The sequence below is a fragment of the Varanus komodoensis genome, unplaced genomic scaffold (genome assembly GCF_004798865.1).
Source record: "Varanus komodoensis strain SLA01 unplaced genomic scaffold, ASM479886v1 scaffold38, whole genome shotgun sequence".
Classification (NCBI taxonomy): domain Eukaryota; kingdom Metazoa; phylum Chordata; class Lepidosauria; order Squamata; family Varanidae; genus Varanus; species Varanus komodoensis.
The window spans coordinates 7,641,660-7,661,961 of NW_025335909.1; the positions used below are offsets into that span (position 1 = coordinate 7,641,660).

Below are 20,302 nucleotides of genomic sequence, written 5' to 3' on the forward strand. Positions count from 1 at the left end.
TTGGACACAGCTATTTTTCTGCTTGGGAGGGAAGGCAACCTATAATTAAGAGTGTCATATACTTGCACAAGAAATCTGCACGTACAGTTTGAAGCAGAATCCGAAATTTGATATGCCTGATATTAAGACCCAAGACTTGATCATTAGGAATGAAACAACCAATCCACACACATTCAAAATCAAGCTTGAACCATCTCCAGGCAAACAAAAGACTGGATTATGTCTCCTAAAGAGAACAAAAGAATTGTGTGGCTGGCAGGAAGAGACTCCAGACTTTTCCACATCCAGAAAAGATGCCTAGATGTCTCAAGGGGTCGAGATTCAGCTGAGGCATCGAACAGCCAAGGACTGCTCTTTAGGTCCATGGTACTGACATCAGGTACAAGGTCCCTCTTTTTTGGAAAGGCCTTCAGTGGCACCCTTGCTAGAAACACTCTGGTCCTGGACTGATAATGCTGCCCAGGAAGGCTTGCATGAAAGATTGTGTGTTTCTATAGAAGACTCACCAGTGACCAAAAAGATACTGTTCTGATCAAACAGGATTAAGTGCAGGAAGATCCCAGTTGACCAGAAACACCAAAATAAATCACATGATGTGCTACATTATCCTTAGCTGACAGGCAATTTCACCTGCTGAAGGCGGCTATGTGCAATTTTAGGACCTCGGCCACGGCGGGTACGTTTTCCATTTACTACGCTCCACCTTTGGAGGGAAAGTATCTTACCTGAATATCACTGTAATAACTATTAAAAACACTGCACTGGCAAAGGGAGAAAGAGTTCTTTCCGGTTTTCCCGAGACACCAGGCCCACTCTGCTCCAGCATCAGGCTCCTGCCCCATCACACACAAAGGTCTTGTTCATTTAAATAGTGAAGTCCATTACCCTAGTGTCTTCTAACTCCCTCTGGAGTTTGTCAGCTTTGGTCTTTTCAAAGAGCAGGCTCTGTTCAAGCTCCTTAATGCGGGCATGCTCCAGTTTGGTCTGCGTCTGTTAGTAAAAAGGGAAAGGAAGAGAACACAACAGTGCCACCATCACATGCCAGCACAAGAGGAAGGAGGAGCCACATGCAGGATGGGCCACCGGCTGTCTTCTGCCAGTGATGAGCAGCGAAAGATCCAGGTGGGTAACAAAACAGAAAGGGTCCAATGAGCGGGGAGATGCCACAGATGAGAGACTGACTTGAAAGTGTAACACATGGCTGGTATGTTGAAAGAAAAGATGTGCACACACAGAAAGAGACAAGGGAGCACGGGCGAAAAGAAAGGGGCAAAGTAAATTCATGCAGCCAAAGTTATTCATCAGTGTGACAATTATCAGCACAAATTAGAATAGTTAATGTGTCACAAAACATTATTCTGATCCCTAGAGTGCCATTGCAAAGAAGAGGGCAAAGAGGGCAGGCCGGGATCTCAGCGGCTACCCGGAGGGTGGCTATCATCTGAACATGGCAAGAAACCTCTTGACAGTAAGACAGTAAGAGGGGTTTGGCTTTCCAGCCTACTGAGCTGGTGGACTCCCTTTGATCAGAGCCCTTCAAACAGAAACATAGGGATGCTTCAGTCCTGAATATTCTGCAGGGATTGGATCAGCTCCGGCTCGATGGCCCTGTCCTTTATCCCTCTGCAGTGAATACCAAATGCCTGCACGTGTATAAATACATGACTCCCGGTTTTTTTTAATTTTTGGTGAAATATTGGCTTGCTTTTTAAAGGCTGGTAAAGCAAAACACCCAGTCCCAGGGCCTGCTTACATCCAACTTGCTGGCCTTGAATGCATCCCTAAAAGCGTATGAGCTTTTTCCTCTGGATCTTGCAGTGCTTACTAGCTTCTAGTAATACATCTAGAATAGTCAAGAGTTGCATAGTCTCAAAACACAGGAGTGTGTGCTAAATGAAGCAATTTCCTCTAAGGAAAGCAAACAGAAAACCCAAAAATAACAGATCCTCAATGGAATCCTTCCAAAGAAGTAGCTGGGCTTTCCTGGAGACAACTTATCAGCGAATTTCTGCAGGAAAATCATCAAAACAAACTGCTACAAATAGTTCAGAGGGGGAGCAAAAGGAAAGTCCCCACCGCAGGTAGCTGAAACCTGAAATAAGAGGATATGAGAATAATGTCAGGTTGAGAGACACAAGACCTTCAGTATATACTAGGGAGACAGGCTTCCAAAATCTGATCATAAACAAGTTTTATAAATTATATAATATTTGAAAACCAGCTTATAAGAATGCAAGGAGTCTCATAACGAGTTCCCTCGTCAGTCACAGGGTTCCCTGGAGGACCTTGTAGAAAAAAGCAAGAAAGAGGGCCCTGCGGGAGCTTCTGGGTCTTGCTGCTGCGGCTCTTCCTCGCTTTGACTTGTCCACCTGCCATCTCTGAATGGAGACTAAGGAGAAGAAGCAGTAAGTTCTGCTTAGATGTGCTGCAGACTAAGACCAAAAGAGGGGCAAGTGAAAGAATGATTGCACCAGTGCTAAGAAGAGAGGGCAGGCAAACTCAGAGCCTCATATCCCAGGGCATCCCGAATCCTGGATCTCTTTGACTTTTTTGTTGTAGCTAAGCCAGATTCTGGAACTGTATAACTCAAAATATGGGTTGAGAGGTATCGTTATTAATTTCATTCCATTAGAAACTACTTTTCTACATGCATGCAATCAAGGCAGTATGCAACTAATCTCAAAGACAGAAATCCTTAAAGGAAATTCTTTAGAACAACCTTATAATCAGTGATGCTAAAAGGGGGGGGGGGGGCTGCAGAGCAAGAAAAGCAAGAGTTTCGCTTTTAAAAGCCAAACTTCTGCTTAAATAGAATCATCTCACCAGCTCATCTAAAGGAGTGGGCCGAAGGGTCTTGCCAGAGAGAGAGAGTTCAACAATCGTGGGGTCACCACTGAAAATTTGTGGGGTCACCTGAACCTGAAAACTGCTAAGCATAAAGCCAGGGGTGATGAGCTCAAGGACAAGGCTTTGGAAGTTGACCAAGGGGTTCACCTGAACCCATGTGAGCAAAATACATTCTGGGTAACCTGATCCTAGACTGCTGAGGGCTTCAAAGTGCAAGTATCAGAAGGGAATGCCTGCTGGTGATAAGCAATCTTCCCGATCCCCTGAAGGACTACCGTTGGGCTGGAAGCAATTTATTATAGGAGGTGCTGGCTCTAGTGTGCCAGAGCAAGGAAGGCACGATGAATGGCATTCAAAGACACATTTCTCTGATCTGCATCCGCTACTATAAGTGACAAATGATTGATGAAAAGAACAACCTGGGGTTGTTTGAGGTCCGGGCACTGTCTCTTGGGCCTTGCTTGTCTTGCTGCTTCAGAACTGTCGGTAGGTCAGTTAAGATTATGGATTTACTCATGATGAAAATAGGAGGATTTCATAGGCAAACAAATTCTAGAAGGGAGAGTGTCATGCTTTGCTCCAAGGCTGCTTTACGAAAGGAACAGGGGGTTTGCTTGTCCTGAAATTATTGTTTCATATTTCCTAGGATTAGATAGAAGCCCACAAAAAGCATGGAGGAAAACAGTGGACCCAGGGGAGCCCTTCCCTAAAGCTGAATGTTGGAATTGGCTACATCAAGATGAAGGGATGGCTTCTTATAGTCTTAACTTTTTAACAAATGCTTCAACAAAAGCCACAACTTTACAACTATTAAAAAGCAAAGGCCTTTTGCAGGGGAAGTTACTGGCTAAGGAAAAAATAAGACAGGCTGATGCAGCAGAGAAAAGATTTGGGTGCATAAGGAAAGCCCAAAATAATTTTTAAAAACCCAAAGGAAAGAAAGAAAGGGAGAGAGAGAGCGAGAGGGAGGGGCAGTTTACACGCAGATTCCATTTGGACACACCACAAGCCTGATCTGGAGGAGCAGAAGAGACCAAGGTCCCCGCAGTTGGCTGTGCAAAGGAAACACAGCAGAAAACAAACTTCGGGCTTAAGAGATCCGCTATTTTGCTTGGGAAGAAAGCAGCCTGTTTGGTCCCAGAGATCTTACCAACTAAGTAACCAAAAGGTTGGTACAATACTTCCTAACTAACACGTGTTGAGAGAGAGAGCACGAATCCCCTAACTTAAGGAAGATTTTCCACTAACTCATTGGTCTGCTGTGTGATATGAAGAGGAGTAGCTTTTATTATAAACTGCACTGCTTCGCTTACTCTTTTCTGTTAGCTTTTCATGATAAACAAGCCAGTTCACACGCCATGAGCATCTATGGGTTGTTTAAACCAAGGGTATTTATGCCTGTGCAGGCAAAAACAAGAAAGCTGTCTCTTCACACATTTTGTTAAACTAATCTTTGTTTGCTGTGCCATCCAAACCCAGCACTCTGGATTACTGAGCGAGAAACAACCTAGATTTTAAAACCAGTTGCTTCTCCCTTGTCCCAGGATTTAAACAACCCATTGATAGCTGCAACATGCAAACCAGGCCAATGAGGAAAGATATACAATCCAGTCTTCTGAACTGCCACCCACTAAACACTGGTAGATGTTCCTAGGTCAGCTAGCAGAGTGTTGATACAAGTTGAAAATTCTAATAATTTTAACAAAGCCTGAGCTTAGTTTCCTACCAAAACAATAACAAGGTTTTAAAATCGAGTACACTATATTAAGCTTGGAGACTGGTAAAAGAAACATGCCTATGAATACAGTGTTTTTGCAAAACTTGCTCCTTTGCACTAGCTCACACAATTAAAATACCAGAATGGTTCTTTAAGACACATGCACACAAAACAGGCAAGCTAATGCCTCAGTAGCAGATTATGTTATTAGTGAGTAAAGTACATAATCAACAGCAGTTTTATTGGTAAATAATCTGTGTTAAAATGGGGAGAAGTTGCCACACGTTCAGAGGTCCTCTTACATTCTCAGGATCTTCAGAAATCTGCCTCTTTTGCTATCCGCAAAAATTAAAACAAAGTGAGTTCACTTGAATGCTCAGTGCTTTAAATACAACCCTATGATATAATTGCAACCAAAAGGAGACAGAGAAACTTTTTGGGTGTGTGAGGTGCAGGTGTGTGCGGGGGAGAGAGTGCCCCTTCTTCCATCCCGAAAATTATTTTCGCTTTTTTCCCACTAGGTAGGAGAGACCCACGTAATCAGCCCTGCACACATGGCTGCGATATTCAGGCGCATATTCTTCTGCAGCCCAGGACTGCCCTGTGGCAATTTACAAGCCGCTCACGTGTTTGCAAGTTCACACGCACATGAGCAAGAGAAGGGAAGACAGGCCTAAAATGTCATCTTTGGGTAAAACTCCTTATGCAGGCTAATTGTTTGAAATGGCCAGGATACAAGTCTGACAGATAGCCAACATGTCTTCTTCGAATAATTTGAGACATCTCAAAGGTCTAGCACCAGTACTGAAACAGTTCTGGAACTCTGTCCCCAAGCATCTCACCACAGGGTAACATGTGGGGAGAGCATTCATTTCCACCCTTTCGTGGAAATGAATTTCGTGGCATTCATTTCCACCCTTTTGAAAGTCCTTCAAAATAAAGCTACCATATTTTGATGTGTGGGCAGAATAAAAGTTACTGTGATAAATAATAATAAATTTATATTTCCTGTATATTGGTGGTACCACAAAAATAGACGTAAGATCACAAGCTGAGAGGGAAATGAGTGTTCATGAGAAATCCAGATCAAACGGATGGAAGACTTAACATAAAAGTAGAACTAAAGAAGATGTTAAAATGAGATGAACTATTCAATACGAGGCTAGCACGTCCAATCTGAAATTATTTTCAGTTCTGCAAGTCAGTTCTGAATTTTGCATTGTATGTGATGCTAGGAAAAAGGCATTTATTACACATGGGGGCAGGAGGTTAGAGTAAAGAAGAGGATGTTAAAGAAGCTCCAAGAAAACCAACAGTATGAATTAAGGGTACAAAACTGGCAGTGTTCACAGTGGGTTTCTTTACCCAATCCTAAACTGTAAAGCAACACGTTGGAACGGTTTGGTATGGTATGCGTATTAGCAAAACTCAGCGTATTTTGCTGTTTAGTCCAAAACTGGAACAGAATGCATTTCTGGAAATTAAGTCCCTGATGAAAAGTGAAATATGCTATTTATCATAAATATTAGCAGTGTTCTGGCTGCAGAACAAATTGTATTTGCTTTCATCAATCACTTCATTTAGGGTACTGTGATACACTGCAAGTTTTATTATTTTAGTATTGCATTTCAAGTTCATAATTCGAGTAAATATTTTGGAAGAGCATCTGCAAGATGTTATATTAAACAGCAAGAAGGACAGAATTAAAGAACAGAAGAATGAAATGGAGCTACTTGTCCACATAGAGGACAAGGGATTAAAAAGGAAGACTCCAATTCTATGTATGAAAAAGTATTAGACAATAGCCTCCATATGTATATTTCTAAATTATCATAATATAGTATAATATCCTGTATTTTAGTCACTCAAGGTTACAGTTGTAGCAAAAGTCAGAAAGGTTTCTCTGCCAACTTCGTACCATATAGCTAGCTTAACTGAGTTGGTGGCATTTTACCTCTAAGTCGCCTTTGGTAATAGATTCTTCTTCCACACGGAATTGGAGGTCTTCCACCTTCCTATAAAGAATAAAAACACAAAAGGATGAAAACTGTTGGGTTTACCTGGATACTTCTCACTTAAGGGGAAAAAACTCAAGCATCACAACTCCATTATCATCACTGGTAATGAAATGCGCAGGATGTCAGAAGTCATACTAAAGATCGGGCACTGGTTCCCTGCTCTCTCCAAGAAAAATGCAGGTGGTTCTCTAAGGAACGTTTTCCAATAGACATCAACCTTGCGGAATCAAGTGGCACCAAAGCACCAGCTGTGTGCCATCTTCTAGCTTTCAAATGGCCACCTTTCCTTCAATGCTGGGTTGCTGATGAGGGAGGACGCTGGTGCTCCCTTTTCATCAGACAACCAGTCTTGGGTTTGCCAACTGCCTGTCTGACGAGCTCGTTGGATGCCGGCTGTCCACCAGAATGTGATAGGCCTGACATCACGACACCAGAATGCTTGATAGGACAAGAAGAGGGTCAGGCACGTAAAACTGGATGCAACAGAGAACGGCACCCATGTATACCCTTTGACGTTTCTATCACTGATCAGAATTCTGACTTGTTTAAGGTGTTCCAGCTGTACTGACTAGTACAGACCTCAGGACATTATGGCACCCTCCAAAATCATCAAGGCAAATGACCAGATCATATTATATGACTCACTTATATGTAACACATCTTTGTGGTTCAATTTGGAGCATTGATAAATTCAGTTAAACAACAGAGAAATGTTTGTATCAAAGCTGCAGAACCGCCTCCATCCTGAGGAACAAATTCCATTTTGGTGACGCTTTCAGGGACTGCGTTACAGTGGTGAGTGGGGCTAAAAACCCAGTATATTTTAGTTTAAATCTCTAACTGCCAGGGACTAATGAAGCATTTCAACATTACAAATGAGGGGAGAAACTGCCCAGAACCAAGAACCACCAGCAAACAAGCAATGGCCAGGAGAAGAGGTGGGCTGGGGGATCCCATAAGATCAGACTGGAAATCCAAGTGGGCCAGATTTGGCCACAGAGCCTGAGGCTCCGTGCCCAAGATCCATGTCCTTGCCAGCCGCTTGCCTTGAAGCAAGTACAAACTGACAGGAAATTGCATCCTTGACATATTACCCACAATCCCTGGGAAGTTCTCCCATGCGAAGTTCATGGAAATGAACAAGATCTACGCAGCAGGATCGCTACCTAATTCACGCTCATTTCCATGAATGTTGCATGGGGGAAGTTTCCAATGGATTGTTCCTCGTGTTAATCAGTATATATGGTGAGGGTGCCATTTGAATGTTCTGCCTTGGAGCAGCAAAATTAGTACAGTGCCAGTACATTTGTGATAACTCAGAGTGCTTGAACTTGGTAAGTTGGAGACTTCACTCCATATATGGTTGCTTGCACAAGCTGGAAGACATACAGTAATTTCCTTTTTAGAAGCCCTGACGGCCTCTGTGAATCTTATGTGCTGAACTGCGGCCACCGTGTAAACACTGTCATTTCTCTCAAGTTAAGGACTCTGCAGTTCTTAACACAGTGGGAACATGTCCCAGAGCAGGGAAAGAATTTGTGAAGGACAGGGGGAAAAAACTTGATGAGCGGAAAGCAAAACTACTGAGCTTCCTCAAGTTCCTACTGATTCTACTGTTTTTTGAAGGTGGGCATCCACAGGCCGTTCAGTTACAACTGTATATGGAAGTGGGGAAAATCCTAGACAGCTGAAGCTGCAAATATTTCTTGAGCTGCAGAATTCCAGTCCCGTTAAAGTCTATCAGCCAAGTCCATTAGTGCTGTTAGGTTGCCTAGCAACTTGCTCAAGGTGAGCTCAAGGCCAAGCCCAGACAGAGTTAAAGTGGTCCCCAAACTGGAATTGCCGTGCCTTGCACGAAGCGATACCTTATTGCTGAACAATAATCCTCAGCTAGGCAGCCTGGTCACAGAGTTTCAGCATGCTCTCTTACTCAATGTACACAGCTCTTTTAACATGCAACGTTATTTCCCATCACTTTCTAGCCAAGCATCCCTTCTTCAATGGATTCTCAGAAACTATAATTGGGAGATTAGAGATCTTCAAAGAAAGAATGATCAGGAGCTCCCCAAATCACAATTTCTCAAGGGAAGTCCTGACAGCTAGGTATGATATAGAACTGAGTGAATGTTCTGTACAAATAGGGCATGGGGACGAGTTTCTGAAGGCCATGAACCTGCAACCTGGCATTTTTTTCTCCTGCTGTGCTCACCATCAACTCAAATTGAACCCACTGGCCATGGGGTTTTCCCTTGTTCTTGTTCTGCGCATATATATATATATATATATATATATAATTTGACCCACAACTGTACAGATGGTCTCTCTGTAATTTTCGCCCTGAATCTTTGTTTTACCTTCTCTCTTCTTCCAGCTGGTTAAGCAGCTCTACCTTCTCTCTGTCAGCAGCTTCAACCAAAGCTCGCAGCTGGTCCATCTTAGCTTCCATTTCCAGTATTCGCTGATTAACAAAGGAATGTATTTTAGATAAGTCACCTATTTACTTAGACCAGACTAGAGCATGCTGGCTCCATATGTAACATACAGTTTCAAAAGCAGCTTAATTCCCCTCATAAAGGGCTGGGATTTGCCTGCAAAGAGACGGCAACATCATATTCTGAGAATGGATGTATTTTATCTTAGGGGATGATCTGACAAACGCAAGAGGCACAGTGCTATTGGGCAGTGGTGCCCGAGATCTTCCTTGGACAGTGGGAGATTACGGAATGACTCAGAGCCCTGGCCTATTAAAATGATCAGTGGTCATTTCGTCCCTGTTAAGCTGCAGCCTCTTTAGCAGCCCTGGAAAAAAAATCCACAGTTTTTAACATGGTCTTGTTCCTGACTCCTCCCTCTTGTACTAGGAGGCAGAGAGCTGGTTTTCTGCCAGCCCCATGTCAACAGGCAACTATTCCCCACCTGTACAGAGCGCAGGGGCACGAGACGCGAACGGGTACCTGGTCATGGCCGTCGCGTGCCAGGGCGAGCTGCTGCTCGATCTCCCCCACATGGCTGGTGGCCTTGGCGACCTCTGCCCTCTCCAGGTCCCGCTCAGCCAGGAGCTGCTCGATGTGCTGCTGCTTCTCCTTCAGTGCCTCCTGCAGAGCAGTGGTGCCCGAGATCTTCCTTGCATATCGAGAAGATGTTTCTGTCAACTTTGAGGGGGAGACACCGTTTTTAGGACTTCTGCGGCCATTTCGACAAAGCACGAACGTGCACGTTGGCTCTCCTACATTCGCCGCCAGCTTTTTACGCTGGGATTTCACAAGCGCAACGCTGTGTACATCCGCTTCTTCCAGCAAGGAGCCAGCGGGCACAGAGAAGGCGAAGCACAGCCAAGGGCGAGCACCTCCCTTGGATCCTAACAGCTCCCAGGATCCAGCCGAACGCAAGTGCATTAACCAGCAGGCACACAGACCGATTCGGCCTCCTGCGGCTGGATAAACATTGTGCACGCTCCACGGGACCCCCCTCTGGCCAGATCAAGGAAGCGGGCACTTCAGCAATCCTAAGCCCAGGTCTATACAGGACGCGCCCCTTTTTGTAGGTGGCTTGGTGGGTGACTAGAAATACGACAGAACTGCAACAAGGCACGGAGATGTTCGCCACAGGGCAGGGATGTTTAAACGGGCATGGCTGCCTCCTTTTCCCACTGCAAGCAGTCCATGAATCCCAAATCCTGTGTGAACAGGGGACAGAGGAGGGTGCTGGGGAGAGAAAGAACAAGGCTAGAAAGCAGCTTCTGGCCAGTGGGTCCTGCTTGTATCAAACAAGCGCAGGCAGACGATACAGGAAATTCAGGGTGGAAGCCCCCATGTGGCTACTTGCTTCAGGCAGGTGCAGAAAAGAGCAGGGTGTGCAGGTGTGACCCATTCCAGCCTACAGCTCCGACGGGATGCTGCACCCTTCGCTGGGCTGCCTACAGCTTCTGGGAAAGGTAAGCCAGAAACCTCTGGGGGGGCCGCGTTGCCCACCCTGTGAAAGGACGGGCATGGCGCACATCTGGCCTCACCAGGGAGCTCTGTGCATGCCCCCCCCACACCACGTGTGCAAGCTGGAATGCGTGCCCTGTTCTGTGTCAGCGCGGCAAATACGCGCGGTACGCAGGCCATGCTGTTTTGTCACTGGAACAGTGGCTGGGAGCGAGGAAAGGAGAAGCCGTGCCGGGGCAGGCGCATCAGGGCAGGACGGGAGGGCAGGCAGGCGGGCAGGCAGGCAGGTGCGCACTCAGTGCCAAAGAGGAACTGGGCATCGTTGCAGCTCCTCCTCAGGGGTCGCGGCCACAGAGGCACAAGGCGTGTCTGCTCCACGTAACACAGGCAGTGGGGGCGGCAATGCTGAAAACGCTATTTGCTTCCCTATTCGAGTTTTTGCTTTAGTAGTTCAAGAAAGGAAGTGAACATACCTGCATAGCAAGACTCTTAATGCAGCAATCAGAAGGTAGGAAACAGAAGGGTTCAAAGAGAAACAAAGGTGGGAGCCTCAACCTAAGGTGGGAGCCTCAACAGAAGATTAGCTTGTTAAGCTGCTAAGCATTCTTTGACATGGGCACCGGCTAAATATAAAAAACGTCCTTCTGTTAAGCCAAAGAAGTTGCTCACTTATTCAAGTCAACCTGGGGTCACATGCAGCAAAACACTGTTTCCTTGTACGCCTGGGTTTTTTTTAATCCAGTCGTAGTAATCGTGAAATCGGTTTGCAATTATACTTGTCTCATTTTGAAAGAAAACAATAGCACTGTAATGTCATCATTTTAATTAGAAGGTTTTTTTTTTTAAGTCCAAAAAAATCCCTTTCTGGGCATTTCCAAATGGCAGCATCTGGAATTTCTTCTAATCGTTTTCAAAAATTATCCTCATTGTACCATCATGTTACAGCACTAACAAGTTATTGTATTTTTTAAATCAACATTATAGCATTATAGTGTTATAGGTCTCTTTCATGAAAAAACAGCTGGAAAGTGCTTCAGCCATCATTAAAAATCAATTAAAAACAAGAATTCAATATGGCAAGCATGCCATAATTTATAAGAAATGTGTGCCACGCATCAAATGGCTCCACGCGATGCAGTGAGGTCACACCTTCTGATGTGCAGAAAACACTGCCAGGATGCGCACATGAAGTACAAAACTCCCAACTGTGAGGCAAGTTGACTGCAATTCTGTTTATAATGCACAATAAAAAAGCAATTATTGAGTAGTGCTAGAAGCTACTCATTTGGAAGCAGCTTTGGTAACAGTATCTTCAAAATGGACCTATTTTGATAACAATGATCTATTTAAAAACACTGTAATGTCCGGCCCAATCTTTATCAGTTTATACCAGCGAAGAATGATGAGCTTCCATTTGCTGCAGGTGACCCAAGATTAGATTACTAAAAATATAATGTATTAAACAGTTAATCTACAGTGAGTAAGATGTTAAAGTAGTATCAACTCAACACTTTTACATTGTCTGAGTCTTACAAAAGTTAACCTGAAGTAAAAAGAAAGAGGCTTTATAAACTCAAGTATACTGAAATTTGGACAGTATATTAATTCATCTTGGCCAATTATACACAAGCATGATGACTGATTCAGAGAGAGGAAAAATTACTTTCCAAACAGTCTATTCTCAAAGCTAGTTTGCACTTAAAAAAAGAATTTCTCTATAAACTAACAAGAGCCAGAACTGTTCAATGCTACACATGTTTACTTAAATGTATTCAACACAGTAAGCAAATTTAGGATTGTAGCTGATGACTTGGAAGCTTCACAGGGTCTTATTTTCTTCAGGTTGTCAGCCCAATTTTAATAGCGAATGCATTATGGAAGGAACTGGGATACCATGCAGGTAATACAGAACCTATCTACTTTATAATTAAAGCATACACATCTCACTTATTGTAAGCAGCAATTGTTAGCTTGGATTAAATGTTAAGTACACAAGTTTAAAAACAAACCAACTCTTCTGCTCCTCAGGGCTAGCCAAGATTTTTTCCATGCATGCTTTCAGTGAACAAAAACATTAGGAGAAAATGGACAATGAAAAATCATGCGTGCTTTTCTCAAGATCTGTGCTATCCTCTGTTTTATAAAAGCCAGACACAGGCAGTGCCAATTTCTGCTCAGGGGATGTAAAGCATGCAGTAAGAAAAGAAGCTTACTAGTCCTGTACGGCTTGGCTTGCTGCTTACTGATGATGCCACGGAGCTCAGTGAGCTGAGGGAGGAGGCGCTTGGGCTGCGTTTCAAGCTTGTGGGTGTTGGGAGGACTTTCCTGACGGTCGTCTTGGCTTTTGCCGGCGTAGTCGAGGGGAAACCAATCTTGGTAACTTTGTGGACAGGGGCAAACAGGCCATATTTTGGCTGGCACTGGAAGTACCTGGTGGTGCAAAGGAGAGGAGAGAACACTCGGAAATGAGGGGCTATTTCACAGAAGGCAGACGTGCCCATGTGTGTCACAGATCTATTCAAGAATGTTAAAAGGAATTCTGCGCACAATACACACAAGCACGTCAGCAGCAGTCCTACATGCTTTGACCACTTACACACGTGTAACTGCCACAAAGTCAGTAGGGCTGCGCCGGTATATGAAGAAATGGAATTGGTCCTTATGGCTTGTAGTAGCTAGAATTGCTTTTATTTTACTGATAACATAAATTCCTCCTAGGAGGAGCTGAGGTCCGACCGTCTGGAGATGTGCCTTGGTCGCCAGTGCTGGTCTAGAACATTCTGGGGTTGGATCAGCAGAGATGAAGAGGCCTCACGTGAAGACACAGGGACTAAGGCCAGTCTTGCCAGGCCCCTCGTTGTTTTTGTGGATTCGAACTAACCTTGTTCCGGCCACGGCACCGTCATTCTTCCCCAGGGGCTCATCTAATTCGACACCGCACCATTCTCCCTTGGCAAAGTCGGTCTCCCCTAGGAAGCGCACCACGCCAGCTTTCGTACCACCAACCTGTTTCACGAAGAAGAGGGGGAGCAGCTTAGAGAAACAACTCAAGACACAAAACAAGATCAGAAGCAAAACTATTTTGCATCCTGTAATAGTGGCTTTTAGGCATCTAATATACAATTAAACCATTTTTAACCTTGTAATTTACTACACATCGGAATGTTATCTAATGCACACTATGATTCTTCCATACAGAGTAATGAAATTGGGAATTAGTTACTGTCCAGTAATACAGAACTACCTGGTGGAAAATTAAACATGCAGAATTGGGGATGGGAAAGCTGTTATTTCCAGCAATATGGCTCTCAAAAAAGTTAAATTCTTTGATTTTTTAAAAAATATTATTGCTACTGACTCTTAATTCCTAGCCAAATTCTACAGTTAATTTTACAGTTCCACCTTCTGGCAAATGAAAACAGAAACACAACAGGTGAGGTAGAAATGGTCAGGCAAGGAAATTTTATCCTTGTCCTGTAAGTAACAAGTTCTCAAAGCTCTTCAGAGATGAGTCTGACTTTGACAACAGATTAAACAAGCATGAGAGGATAGCATGGCAGGAGCTGGTCACCAGCTCAATTCCATGGTTTTTAAGAACGTTTAACCATGTTTTGCTATGTCTACCCCGGCAAACCAGGATAAGAAGCTATGGCTTAACGTGGGTTTGTAAAGCATGGTTTTGCACTATGCTTTAGTATTATGCATAAATTGATAAGCTGTAGCTACAGTCAGTCTTTGGCCTCCGGAGGCCGCTGTACCACAGTATTAAAACACAACATTAACTGGAAAGAGAAAGCAAACAATTCCTTCAACTGCAGGTCTAGTTGGTGCAAGCCAAGCCACTCTGAACCACTGTGGATACATGTTCAACATGTTGGCAAGAACAGCAGTTTTCACACATAACTAATTCAAAATTGTAATGAGTTCCTCAGGAAATCTCGTGCATTCAGGATGTTGAGTTATTTTGGGCAAACTTTTTTCGGCCAACACAGTTACCTGTAGTGACTGCCAACAAGCACTCTTGATCAGAAACATGCACTTTAACCTGGACGGGAAACTTGAAGATCAAACCAACACCAACAGAAATATTTATAATGCAGTCTCCGAGAAAGTTAATGTACGAATAGAAATAATTAAATAATTTGGCGGAGGGGAATTCAAAGCTATCAGGAGTTATCCGTGTTTACAGTATTAGCTATATGCACAACTTGATTCAGGTGACAAACCTAAAAATTACTTATATATGTTTACTCAAGACAGAAAGCAAATGGTTTAGAAGGGGCTATCGCTTCTTTTGAGCTGTTTTGTGTTCACAATGTAAGTACCACAGCAGCTGAAAGATGATATTCTAAAGAGCATGTAGTGCCAATAGGTTTTTTGATTGTTAAAAGGCTAAATATGCAATTCTGTTTAAACATGTGTAAGATTGAGTTTAAACACTCAATCCATCCCAGAAGCAACTTCCAATACTCATAGACACCACTGCGTTCTGGGATGGACCTTGTTCCGATAGGACATCATGCAACCACTCAACCAGCTAGTCAAGTTATTCCTCTCCTAGAACACTCTTTAGGCAACCCTGTTAGCATCGATTCTGAAAATATGCAGAACTTTGTGTACACGCCACTCTTTAAAAAAAAAAAAAAACCCAAACAGGAAAAGTTGCACAAGTTCAGCATGCACATGACTAGAAAGCAGTTTCGATTTGTACTCCCTCAAATATCTCTCTTTTTCAAATTAAGTTCTCTTTTATAAGTGCGCATAATATACCCTGAAAGAAAAGGTGATCGAGAGTTAGAAAGTACTATTTTGTATTTTTCTTTTATCAGTATCTATTTATTTCATTTCTATCCTGCCCAAAGCTAAAGCTCTCATGGTGGTTCATACCAATTACGACCACAAAAAAACAGCAGGATAAACTAACTTCTCATCCATCATTGCATTACTGCTTATTCCCAAATAAAACAGGCCAGAAGCAAAACTACCCCAAGTTCCAGCAGGGCTACATACATATTGTACTATGCATTAGGTTAATATACTGTCACTCTTTTGAGGACCGATTTGCCCAAAAATGTGGCCAGGGCTGTAATAGGAACTATCCCAGGAAGCATAAAATAAATTTCAATTGTGTGAGCACAAATGTTTATACTACTGCTAGTTTTGGCTTGGAGGTCGTACAGTTGGTTGCCGTGCCACTTTAACACAGTTTTACTATGTCGGGAAGCAGGCAGCCAAGATCAGTGGCTGTCTTTTCCCCCTGCTAAAAAACCCCCCAAGAACAAAAAGCCCACCTGACAAGTTTATCAATAAACAAGGGCAATCTGGCATCCTGAATAAATAGCTGTGCTAGTGACCTTCACTCGTACTGAGGCAGAGTGCTAAAAAATTGAAGAGCAGAGAAAAGATGCCAAGGCTTTTTTTAGCAGAGTATGACAGCCCCATTTAATTCAGGATGGATGATGTAAAATAGTCATGAGCCAGAACTGATCCGGAGATCACTGGAACTCCCTACCTCAAACCTGCAGGGCAGAGGGAGACAGAATAGGAGGAAAAGCTTAGCTTGGTACCCATCCAGTTTTTAAATCACCTAAAATGAGTAACATCACAATTAAGCATCAGTTGTCAAATATGAAAAGGAAACAAATTTTCAACATTGAAGAGTTCAGGAAAATGCTTCTCTCTCCCCTGATTTTTTGTTTTTGTTCTTTACAAGAAAAGACATAAAAAGCATGCTGAGGAGAGCAGATGGCACAAACACACACACTGTTGTAAATAGGCATCTTTAGCATTCTTCTTCTGCAGAACACAACACTTGAACATGTGGGAAAGAGCACCAGTTCCTCCCCAAAAGGGGATGGGCCGTGGTGCTACAGACAGCATTTTGTATATAAAAATGTGTCTGGAAGCTTAAAAAAAGAACTACTCCAGGTCGGCTACTGAGATGGAGCCACTTGGCTCTTCTTCTGTTTATTCCTGACTCATCCACACACTGCATGGAACCAATGAAGCGGGGCAGATAATGGGCTGGCTTTGGATTCAAATCCTCTGCAGACATGAGGGTCATCGTGCATCCTCAGGCTCATGATGTTCTCATAGACTCATCTACCCTACAGAGTTTTTGCAAGGATAACATAGCACAGCTTCCATACCAACTAAGAAATACTTCCTTTATTAAGATCAAAGTAGAAGCTTTGATTTCATTCATGGCCAAAAAGAAATCTTGTGCACCTGAGCCTTAGAGAGGAAGAAGCAGGGAGGTAAGCAGGCTGGAGTTGATGGCTTACGTATTTTCTATTGGAGTCCCAGTCTCGTTTCTTCCCCCTTCCTGACACTTCACTAGACGGCCACAAAAAGCATGGCGGATCACCACTCCCATGCCTTGCTTCTTCCACTGGATACACACAAGGTTCCCAGCCTGAAGACTTCTGCCATGGAGGGCACTGGAATGTGCTTTTGATCATTTTAACCTGTACTCCTTTTCACTGAAAAATTCATTCTTAAAGCTGTCTCTCAAAGTTAGGGTAGATTTTGCCTTACCTACACTCAGATGGATAAAAATAAGATGAACTAAAACAAGGCACAGGCAGAAAGTCACAAAAACACAGAGCCACCTCCTCCAGAGTTTCCCCTAACATGCAAATTTGCTTTGTAATATTTTGAGACATCTGCTAGACACTGGAGCTTTAGAACTCATCTCTAAAAGTGCGAGTTTTGTCATGCGACACTGCAGTTATACAAAATGCTGCCTTCACCCATTTAGAAACGACACAAGCCAAATTCAACCAGCTATAAACAGATTTGACTGTTCATTTCCAACTGCCTCCTTTAATTGTGATAGAAAAATGCATCCGTTTCTGCAATAAGACTGTGAAGGAGCAATGTACTACGTCCTGGAGCAATTATATATAAAAATATAGAGGTTATAATTTCAAGTGACAGTCTTTGTTTCAACCTTTGTATAATAGTAGTATATGGGCTTGATAGAGGACAGCTTTTCAGTGTTCAGCTAATCACAATTTTACTTGCCTTCTTACTGCAATCTTTTCCTTGCCTCCTTATTTCTGTCTTTTAATCTCTATACCATCCCATGTCATTTATGCCTGCAACCAGAAGGACTGGATTTCATTTTTAAAATAAAGAACTTAGTTAGTTTGCACAAAAATACCTTAGAAACTGAATACCTGTGAATAACTGAATATTTGACTTTTATCACCCTTTCACTCTTCTGCTTTGAACCATTGTATCACCCGCTCTGTCTTGATTTACTTAGATTTTTACTCCACACTCACAAATGAAATACATAAATAAAGTCGGTTTCCTTCCCTCCTGTGGACTACAAAAGCTTCAAATACATCTAAGCAAGCTATTTGTGGGGAGGGGATATTAAATTATCAGTGTTCTTCCTTTCAAAGCCTCTAAAGTGTTTTTGATACAATGGCATGAATGATTTAGGTTTTTCCATTTGGAAATCTCATATGAAATACAAGCTTGCTATACATTTGCTTCTAAGATGCCTGATGTAGAAATACACCTATCCCTGCCTTTCTAGTACTTCATATATTCTGGGAGAATACTACTTGGCTGGAACGCCCCATGCCCTGAAGCAACATTGTCTCTTGCAATATTCATGGAAGCTTTTACATGTAGGTCCTTCAGGGACAACATTCTCTACTAACTTTTTAAAAGTGACATGCATGAAGTCTAGGGATTGTCTTCACGCTTAGCACAACTGGATCATTTTAAGAATGCTTCTGTTAAACCATGTTCCCTGTGACCTCTAAGGCTAGAGCACGGCTCACCTGAGAGGATCTAAGTCAAGATAATAAGTTAGAAGAGCTTAAAGTGCATTCACCAAACTGAGGCCACCGCATCCTCCTTCTTTGACACACACACACACACACACACACACTCTCACTCTGGCGAAAGCCAGAAATACTTAGGCTCACATCCATCACCACTCTTCCCTCCTAATAGGAGCTGAATTTGAAGAACAACCAACAGGGCTCCAAGCTCAACATTCACTGTGTCAGGAAACTGATTTGGGCAGGAAAACACTTTTCGATGCAATTTACTTGTGAGCCACAGAACTGAATTGGGAAGCTACCCCAAATGTCATTGAAGGGGCTACAATACACCAAAACTTCACCTAACAGATTAGTTCATATAGGTGAATTAAGAGTCAATACACCCTCGTAACTGCAAGGAATACAAAAGGTGTCCCAGGTTAGCCTTACACACCTCAATGAAAGCTCCTTGCCCTCCCTGGACCATGCGCCATGGTTCAGCCCAAACAGTAGGCCTGGCAAGCTACCTGTCTAGAAGAACTATGCAGGTGGTCTGATGTACCTAAGCCATCCAGTGAGGAACAGATGATTGATAACTTTATCTGTGGCGGAGACTTCAAGCTGCACAAGCTGGGGGGGGGGGGCTCCAATGCATCTTCACCTCAACCTCTCTTCCTCTCTCCTGCATCATTTAGGATCTGTTATCCAATTTCATGCTATTGCCAGATTACAGGTTTTCCTGCCAGCAGCAGCCAATGACATGGCACAGGGGAATACACAGTGTGGCAACACCATGACCTTACAGGGAAAAATCAGCTTTTTTTCCCTTAGTCAGGTTACGTGTGGATCAAACTTAACTTCCTGTATTTTGAAATTTGGCAGCATCGTGGGAAACCTATATAGGGAAAGGTCACATTTCAGCTCTTGCTTATTGTCTTCCGTAGGAGAAGGCCAACGCGACTGCAAAAGCAATTCACAAATGACAGGCTCAGCAAGGCTTTCCAGACTGTTCTTGCTGTCGACAGCCCAGTCAAAACGAGGATGTATCAGAGCTGGCATCTAACAGGTCTCTGAGGTTATGCGATGCCCAAGAAGAAAACTGCCAGGCCTGCAGAACTTTGACAAGCAGGCAAATGGAGTCACTTTCGCCGTCTGGGTAAGTAACAAGAAATCCTGCAAAAAGAAGCGTGGGGCGATCGTGCTGTCAGCATGCATAACACAATGCGCTTCTGCCTTTGAACTGGGCAAGCCCAGTGGCATTTCCACTGCCTTCTGGAAGAACTGTCAGCTCACAACAGCAGCTGACGGTCTGGTCTTCCCAAGCAACTGCCAGGCCTCCAAGCCTAAATTGCCCACAAGCGTGAAGAGCAAACGCCCTTCTAGAAAGCCTGAGCCACTGAACAAGGAATGAGAGCTCAGGAAGGTGGGAAGTCTTTCAAGCCCATGAGGTTCCTCGAAGGGCGGCTGACAAAGCTTTAGAGGTGTTTGACTCAGTAGATCCGTTTGACCTTTGGCTCTCCTGACTTTCACTCAGGAAACCTTCTGTGGTCAGAAGGACAATGCAATGCCTGTTTCCTAACTTTGTGATATGAAGAGCTATCTCTAGAGCAGAGGGTGCAAGAGGACCAGGCGCTCACTCCGACAACTGTTCCCAAACTTTATGTTGCTAAAATAAGTCAACTAAACCATTACATGTCCCTATCAGCCGAACAACCCCATCCTCAGAAGAGGACTTTTCTACAGGTCCTGATCCAAATCATGTCTATATTCAGGAGAAATGGATCGTGCAATCCTCTGTGACCCAGAGGCACCACAGAATTACAAGGCCTTGAAGGAAGCCGCACCTGGCCTCTCGCTGCACTGAAACAACGGCACCTGGTGTGCCACCCTCCAGTGAGAAGGGACACCCTGATCAGCGATTCATGCAGAAACTCTTAAAAACGCTCTGTAGGCATAAATTTTGGAGACTGAAAGTGAAGCACGACAACAATTCTAATTCAGAAAAAG

General features: G+C 43.5%; 1 protein-coding gene across 11 annotated transcripts in view; it reads right to left on the reverse strand.

Moving 5' to 3' along the window:
* Positions 1-20,302, reverse strand: part of CLIP1 (CAP-Gly domain containing linker protein 1) — a 74,054-nt gene that overhangs the window by 38,199 nt on the left and 15,553 nt on the right. For 7 of the 11 annotated variants that reach the window (XM_044440583.1, XM_044440584.1, XM_044440585.1 and 4 more), the window contains 7 exons: positions 13,393-13,517; positions 12,725-12,941; positions 9,537-9,734; positions 8,937-9,040; positions 6,519-6,579; positions 4,867-4,899; positions 886-990 (listed from right to left, as the gene is read on the reverse strand). In XM_044440583.1, the coding sequence (XP_044296518.1) occupies positions 886-990; positions 4,867-4,899; positions 6,519-6,579; positions 8,937-9,040; positions 9,537-9,734; positions 12,725-12,941; positions 13,393-13,517 (843 nt within the window). The remainder of the gene's footprint in view (positions 1-885; positions 991-4,866; positions 4,900-6,518; positions 6,580-8,936; positions 9,041-9,536; positions 9,735-12,724; positions 12,942-13,392; positions 13,518-20,302) is intronic. The other 4 variants (XM_044440590.1, XM_044440582.1, XM_044440589.1 and 1 more) reach the window with 3 other exon arrangements.